This window comes from Epinephelus fuscoguttatus, linkage group LG18, assembly GCF_011397635.1.
Source record: "Epinephelus fuscoguttatus linkage group LG18, E.fuscoguttatus.final_Chr_v1".
In the NCBI taxonomy this organism is placed as follows: domain Eukaryota; kingdom Metazoa; phylum Chordata; class Actinopteri; order Perciformes; family Serranidae; genus Epinephelus; species Epinephelus fuscoguttatus.
In genome coordinates, this window is record NC_064769.1 from 28,453,868 (window position 1) to 28,462,122 (window position 8,255).

The 8,255-nt window shown below is 38.8% G+C and overlaps 1 protein-coding gene across 1 annotated transcript; it reads right to left on the reverse strand.

The window, feature by feature from the left end:
- Positions 1-73: 73 nt before the first annotated feature.
- Positions 74-3,569, reverse strand: ssna1 (Sjogren syndrome nuclear autoantigen 1). The gene is made up of 3 exons (XM_049604178.1): positions 3,248-3,569; positions 1,226-1,425; positions 74-310 (listed from the first exon to the last, which is right to left on the reverse strand). Exons 1-3 carry the CDS (start codon positions 3,297-3,299, stop codon positions 218-220), a joined length of 345 nt encoding a protein of 114 aa, XP_049460135.1. The 5' UTR covers positions 3,300-3,569; the 3' UTR covers positions 74-217.
- Positions 3,570-8,255: the final 4,686 nt, after the last annotated feature.

Below are 8,255 nucleotides of genomic sequence, written 5' to 3' on the forward strand. Positions count from 1 at the left end.
TGAACAAATGTAAATACTGTATGTGTCATTTACAACACTGTTGTCTGTCGTGTCCAAAAGCAGGAGTCATGGCAGTGATTAGAAACACATTTATTAGAATAAGGAGCTCACAATAAATCAATCACAACTGGTCCAGCGTGGAGTATAAACAGTTAAAAGTGCAGAGTCAAGTGCGCCGTTGTGGTCAAAACAAGAGTTCAGTGACCTCTCCCTGCCATTAGTGATCCTTCCTCCGAGGCTCTGTGGCTTTACTGAGGTTTCCTGCCTCCTGCTTCAGGACACTCAGAAGAGACTGGGAACTCTCCAAGATCTGTAGGTGGAGAGAGAAGAAGTAAAAACATGAGCTAAAGGACGTAGAGCTGACGGTGCGGTATGTGCTGTAAGCGTAATTTAAAAAGGGGACCAGGCTCAGCTGACTGTTGTTCTTTAATAAGAGCAGCTTTGGAGTGTTTGCAGTGATTAGTGGGGGTGCTCAGGGAGTTCAGCATCAGTATGTGGGACGTGCCTGTGTGAGATGAAACTGCTGCAGGAGGACAACATGATGCACCACTGACTAAAGTACAAACCACAGAGAGGAAATACTGGTGTACCAAGAGGCAGCAGAGTCAGTCCATTAATACACATGGTGAAATGTGCCAAATGTTGTGTGAGCATTGCTATGGACACCCAGTATGTATGATGTCTGAGGCTGTAATGAGTATCAGACTGTGCTGTCAGACACTTGGTAGTGTGACCTGGCCTTTTATCTACTTTGCATTTGCTTAAGGGGGATTTATACTTGTGCAGCAGAGCCTATGCACATAGCCTACACAGTTGTCAGAATTTCTACTTGAATGTTGGTGTCTCAGTAGTGTCCCAGAGTCACCTCGCTCTTCACCTGGACCCACACACTCAACACAACCCTACACAGCTAAGCAATCTGATTAATACAGCCAAGCAAAGCCAACCAGCCTTGAAGCTGAAATCTGCAGCTTTCTTCACACTTGTTCTTCATCAATCATGACAACACATCTAGTGCTGTATCTGTTTATCTTCTCACCTCATTATTGTCTTTTAACAGCTATGCAACACAATTATCTGTCATTGAGTCACCAGGTAACGAGCAGATTTTCATTTACGAGATGACACTGAGAGAATATAAAATAAATTATAAAATGGTCCCAAAAGCTTCAGTGTCCAGTGAGTGACATATTTCAGTGTGGCTCAACGATAACAAGACACACACCTTGGTGTATGCAGCCTCGGTCTCAGCAATGGTGCGGTCGAAAGTGGCGCGGGCGGCGAGTCTCTGTGCCAGGCTCTCGTTGACTCTGCTCAGCTTCTCTGAGAGGATGCGGATGTCATGCTGCAGCCGTTCCTTCTCCTCTTCCTCCTGCTTGATCTGTCGGTTCAGCTCCTCCCGCTTGGAGCACAGGTCTTCAATACCTGATGGAGAGAAAAAGGTTTGTTACAAAGGAGCAACACTGGATCAGCTCAGGTCAGTGATGGATAATACTGAGCCTGGGATGATGGATTTCTTACTTTAAAAAAAGAAAAAGTATTTATGTACATTTCTACATCTCATGAAGATAAAATCACTTAATTGGTGCTAAAACGATAAGTCAGAATAATGGATTTGTCTATAACTAAAACAAGCTGGATGGTGGGTTAAACATTTGAAGTTATTGGCAAAAATGCCAAACATTTTGTGGTTCCAGTTTCCAAAATTTGATGACTCAGTGCGTTCCTCTCTTAAATATCATTGTAAACTGAATATCTTTGAGGTTTTGGACTGCTGGTCTTATAAAAAAAAAGCGATACATAGATGCCACCTTGGGCTCTGGGAAACTGATTGAATAGGTTACCTGTTTAACCTGCTGAAACCTGTGCAAATTGGTTAGACTTTTTCCCAAAACACGGGGAGAAGACAATGAGCCAAACTAGTAGTCAAAAGTTACAAGTGGTAACTTTAGTATCTAAGAAATTACCTGAAAATGCACCAAAAAAGAAAAGGTGGGGAAAAAAAGAATAACAAGCAAATTGCCTGAAAACATGCAAAAAAGAAAAGTAAAAAAGTAATGATTTTATTGTAATTTTAATTACATTTTTTTTTTTAATATTATCAGGACATGCTGCAACAATCTTTTATGATATTATTGTTGACTACATGCAGCACTGTTCACTTTATTTATGTATTTATTTAATTAATTATTCATTTGTTGACTAAGTGTTTTATTATTATGTTCATTATTTAATAATTACCGAGTTCTACATCTCGTTCTTTTTATGTTTTTGCATGGCTGGACCGACAATAAAAGAATCCTTGAAATACTTGTAAATAAATGATAAAAATTAAATTAAACAACAGCTTTTTTCTGTAACATAATTAAAAAATGTTTTTTAACATATAATAGAAAATATTTCTTGCAAAGCTGCTCAAACCAATTTGCGCAAGAAAACTGATAATGATCCAGGTTTAAAAGTATTAATCGAAATAACAATCAGCACATTAGTTGATTGGGAAAATAATTGTTAGCCGCATCTCTAGATAGAGGAATAGATAGATAGAAGTCTGATACAGATTCTTGTGTACTTGTGTACTTCTTGTTGATATTTTGCGCAATGTTATGTACATATATTTATATATGACCACAAGGGTTCATTGCTTTTTAAAAAGAACTTTATTCATAAAGTAGAATTCAACCTTCAGATGGAGTCTGGCAACCTGCCACAGACCAGACACACATAATCTGACAGGTGACAAGTGCTCCTTTGTTCATGTTTCCTTCTCAGAAGCAAAAATCACTTTGGCTGTCAGGTATGGTCATTTTGTTGGTGGGAAACGACCAACACATTTGTCAAACCTACTCCAGGTATTAAATAATGATAGCTGTTTGCCATTAGCATCACTAGTATGGTCTGCAGAGGGTTAAAGGCTGATTTCCAGGTGATGGAGAGCATAATCTGTACAGGTTAATCAGATTGTACTGTACTATCCTGCCTGCCGGTAAAAGCAGCTTCAGTAACAGTTCAAGGAGAGCTGTAACATCACAGTAAGCGAAGCTACACTTGTAACATCACAGTGTAGGTTAAGTTAAGTTACCCAGTGAGTCTTTGTGGTCTAAGGGGAGACTATTCAGACGTATACTGACCTTTACAAACCCAGCCGCTGTCACCTGCAGTTAATCACTACCTGCATTACACGTTTTACAGTAACTACTAAGCTATACAATGAGTTTACCGACAAGATAAAATAAAGATCACTTACACTTGACAAGTTCATTGTTGTAGGTCTGCAGAGCAGCAGCTTGTTGGGTCATGTTGGATTTTAACTAACGTCCGCCGACCTGCTAAGCTTCAACCGCGGCTAGATAATTTACCGCTTAAGCTAGCTAGTTGCTAGTTACTTGTTATCTAAATACTCGCGGCCGGCTAGCTTGTCATCTGTCTAGCTAAGCTCAACGCCTCAGGGATCAAACATGTACAGATATAAGCGCCTCTCCACAGAAAAGTGTTTAAACAAAGTACTTGTACATGGCAGGTTTCCCGGGACAACTGAACCAAGATACTACCGGTTACGTTACGGACAGTTTGGGAATGGAGAAAGGTATGACCCGCCCTACTCTGCCGTACTCCCTCTCTGATTGGCTCGCTGTAATATTCTTACCTAATTCTGACCAATCGCACTCCTTGTGCCTGAACCTGACCAATCCAACTAACGAATGCAATGATGACTAGCCAATCAGAGTGAGAGTAGGGCGGGGCAAACTTGCTGCTTCTTCTTTTGTATCAAGGTGCTTCACATCTAGTTTGCTATGCTTGCGCCCCCTTCTGACCGTTGCTGAACAGTGTCTCGGGTCGAGACTGAAAAAGGCGAGGTATTTTTATATTTAATTTAATTTTATTTCATTTCATTTTATGTCATTTTATTTTATTTCATTTTATTTTATTTAGCCACTGGTGGAGGAACCACTGTCGTTCTAATAAAAGTAGCAATGCTAAAAATAAAATACTAAATACAAAAAGTCATGCATTTAAAATATTACTAACGTAAAAGTACAAATGTATGAGCATCAAATCAAAACGTGCCAAAACTAATCACACTCCTTAAACAGGCCCATTTATAAATAATTATAGTATTAGACGATAGCTACTGATGCATTTATGTGTACATTACTTTAACATGCAGCTGATGAAGGTGATACTAAATACTACTGATGTAGCTTGTTATTAGGTACATGTAAGGTCAGGCAAGTCAGGTAATTTGTGACATCAGGTAAAATGGGACAAATAAGGTTTTACGTCTTGGGCTGTTTAAATATGAGCAGGAAGTCACCAGACACTGCACTGTAAATACAAATGTGCTTACATGTAACAATGACTTTTATTGGTCTGAGATAACTAGTATGGGCGCCAAAGATTCAAAAGTCCACAGGTCTCATAACTTGCATGTTGACTCTGGCCCATTTGGTAGTAAGAGTCCTGCAGCTGAAACAGTAAGGGTATAACAATAAAAAATGGTTGTAGGATGTTGTGTTTTATTAACTTGCATTTCAACATTTATTGTCACAATATTCAGACAAAATTGGACAAAAAATAATAAAGCTAAAATTAAAGTAAATCCAGCATGTTTTAGGCTTACGGGTGCCATAAGATTATGCCTTATGTGATTGTGTGCCACCCTGTAATATAAAGAAGACATTTTCAGTATTTTGTCACTTAAAAAATATTAAAGATAATGCAGCGCGTCCATGTGAGCCACACACAAGCAAGCACATGCATGCGCCTGTCCATTGCAGACAATATGGCACCAAGGAAACAGGTAGCAAAACGAAGAGGGAAAGCACGGCAGAAAAGCTGGATGACCTTTTGTAGTGAGTATAGGCTAGGTTACATTGATGAACATGTCACTTCTTAATGTGTTTGAAGTTCCAAAGTTTTTGGTGGTTTTCTTGTGAGGTACCTGATGTCACCCTGGCTTCTACTAAGGCTCTCTAATACAACAGTAATAAACCCTGCCGTCATGGAGGTTTTAATGTTTAGGTTTTCAAAATGGTTTTTTTTGAAAGGCATTGGTTTAACTTTATGGTCAGTTTGGAAAATAGTTTGTTGTGCTGTTGCATTGTGTTGCTATACACAGAGAGGTGTTCCTGTTGGGGTGAACAAAATCACTGAAACACCTGTTAGTATAAAACTGAACATTAGAGCCCTCATGAGGGGGATTTACTCAGTGGTGTGAGGTAGTTACAATGGGCCCCAGTGCACGCTTATTATGAGGGGCCCTATTACGCCCTAGTTACAAGTTATGAAGCACACACACACACACACACAAACACACACAGTTTTAAGTGTATATATATTTTAGCAACAGTGTGTCTTACTGCCGCTTTTACGTTATGTCCACTTGCAGATACTTGATATTGGACATAATATACAGCAATCATCATTACATGTATCTGTATAAGATAAATCTACAAAAGAAAATAGGAAATTATTAGTTTAACTTGATAGTTTTTTATTGGTAAATTATAGTTTTTTAAATAGTTTGTGTAGAATACGTTTACAATTTGTTATAGATTGACACTGTTTTACAAAACCAGAAAACCATGATGGAGATGGGTTTGCCTTATTTAGGGCATGTATGGAAAAATAGCACAATTTTTGTTTTAATGTGAGTTCTTCTTTGAACACGGGCGTATTTCCAGGTGGCAGTCGGGCCACTCCACCCCATGGGCCCCAGTGCAACCGCACTGCCTGCACTGTCTACATTTACGCCCCTGGATTTATTGTATTAGACTTCACAGGTTTTTTCTATTGTGATTTATATGTTGATTGTATTTTATTTTATATTGAATCTTCAAAGTAACTCGTCACTTAAGTAAGCAAATATGTGTAGAGAAAAAAAGGACAATATTGTCTTAGAGCTGTAGTTGAGTTTGAGTTAAGTGCAAGAAAATGGAAACGCTTAAGTAAGGTACAAATACCTCAAAATTGTACTTAAGTGGAGAACTTGAGTAAATGTAGCCTACGTGCTTTCCCTCCACTGTATAAAACACATTAAATCACAAGCAAAATGTGCTTAACATTAAAATGTATCGCACGTCCACATCCACTGACAAACACATAGAATAACTTAGATCATAATCATAACATCTTAACTTGTGTAAAGTATACCACGATGTAACAAGAAAAAGTTGTGTATTTCAGATATCTGTGGATATTCTCATTTATCCAGGTCATAGTTATCTCAAGGCAATTTTAGTTTACTTAGTTGTGACAAAACTAAATCCAGTTGCGTTCGATTCAGTTGCCTTGAGATGTGTATTTCAAACTGTACCAGTCAAAGTAGGCCTACATTAGTATTATAGCCAAAATGTTGTAGCAATACTCACAGTCCCCTAGGTGATATGAATGCATGAAACAGTTTCTCTGGATCAGCTTGAGCCATGATTTTTTTTACTTTTGATTTTTCACAAGATGTCCTAGTTATTTTACTAATTTATACTGCTGCCAGTGTAATTGTTGCCTCTGTCTTTCCAGTTTGTCCAAATTAATATTTTATTTAATTTGAGTATTTAGAGTTATACTGTTGGCTACTTTGTGTGTTTAAGTTTGACCTATCTGTCAGAACAGTTTCTGTGTGCTGCTACATAAAGAAATATTTGTCTATTGATAAGGACTGAAACATGTAAAGAAACAAGACCAGGTTAGTTTCACTCCAGTCATGAAGACTTGAACAAAAAGGGGAATTAACAGTCATCAAGCCTAACCACAGGTGAGAAAGAGGAATTCACACATCTTGAGAGTGTAACAGTTATTGGGTGAAGGCGTAAAGAGGACACATGTTGGTGTGACACAGCATTGGGTAAAGAGTGCAGAGCATCAGAGAGCAGGATTTCCAGTTAAACCTGACTGACCTCATGAGGTCAGACCTTTTATCAAGAGATCCATTTCTATGAAGCAGATTTAGATAAACCGGACTTAAATTACCATGGAAATCTGTCCCATAGACTAGCTTGGTTCATCTCAGGCCAGTTGGTAGCTGCACCTCAGGTTTAACTGGTTTATGTGTGAACAGTGGAGGGTGATTAAAAAGCAGGGCTCAGATCTTTATCGTCATAGAAGTACAAACACGTTCTCCTGATGTATAAAAGCAAGTTGTTGACTAACTCAAATTATGTGTCCATAGTATGAGTAATTTACCCTGTAACTTATTCATATTCTTAGATTGATAATGCTCCTTGGATCAAGTGAATTTTTTTAATAAAAATGAATTCAAGTTGTGAGTATTGTTTTAACAGGATAAAGTGGTGTTGTGACAGTATGCAGCATGCCAAAGTTCTCAGGTGTCAAAACTGTCACTCTCCCTGATTTGTGTGAAAGGAATCAAAGGCCTGACCCAAATAGACGCCTGTCCCAATATAGGCCTGTTGATTTCAGCGATTTAAGCAATAAATAGCCCAGGCTATTAATTGAAATGCAGTAAGTAATGTATCTGCGCCAGAGTAATGTCTCTAATTAAGGTTTTAAATGGGCAATAAAGCTGAAAAATGTCTGCAAATTAGGCTATAGGTCACTCATGAACTTTCTCCAGCTTGTTCAGTGTTGGGCGATCTTCTCTGCTTCCTTCCAGGATGTTCTTGAGTCCTTGAGTTCTGCCTCGACAGACCTTCTCCAGGTGTTCTTTCTTTTCCCCTGTAGGTTCCAGGATAAGGACTGTCTGGTCCTGTTGGAGGGAGGTTTCCTCAAGGTGTGCCCAGTCCAGCCCCAATTCCTGCATTTGACTTGTGCTTCAAGTGGTTCTTGTTGTGTGGTTTGCCAGAGCTCTTCAACTGTTATTGTGTTTGGCAGGTATATTCCCAGGATGTGTCTTAAGCATCTGTTTAGAAAGGCTTGCAGTAGAAATGTGTTTGCTGCCTAGAACACTCCAGTAACGTGACTTTATGAGAGCCAATCAAAAAGGAGATCGGAATTTACCTCCCATGTCTCCAGTTGAGCATCTGTGTCATGCAGGCCAACCATTATTTAGAACTATCTCAAGGGTGTACACAGCTCTTATGTTGACTTTATCAATACCAGATATAGATAGATCAAGGCTTAAATGGGAGAAGGACCTGGGAATAAGTATTGAGGAGCAGTTATGGAGGAACGTGTGCAGAGATGGGGTCACCTCTACTTTAAACGCTAGGTGGAGGCTAATACAATTTACTAGGGAACTTTACTAATTCCAATCTTGAGTCAAATTATGCTAAGAAACTTACAGGAATCCTTTTGAC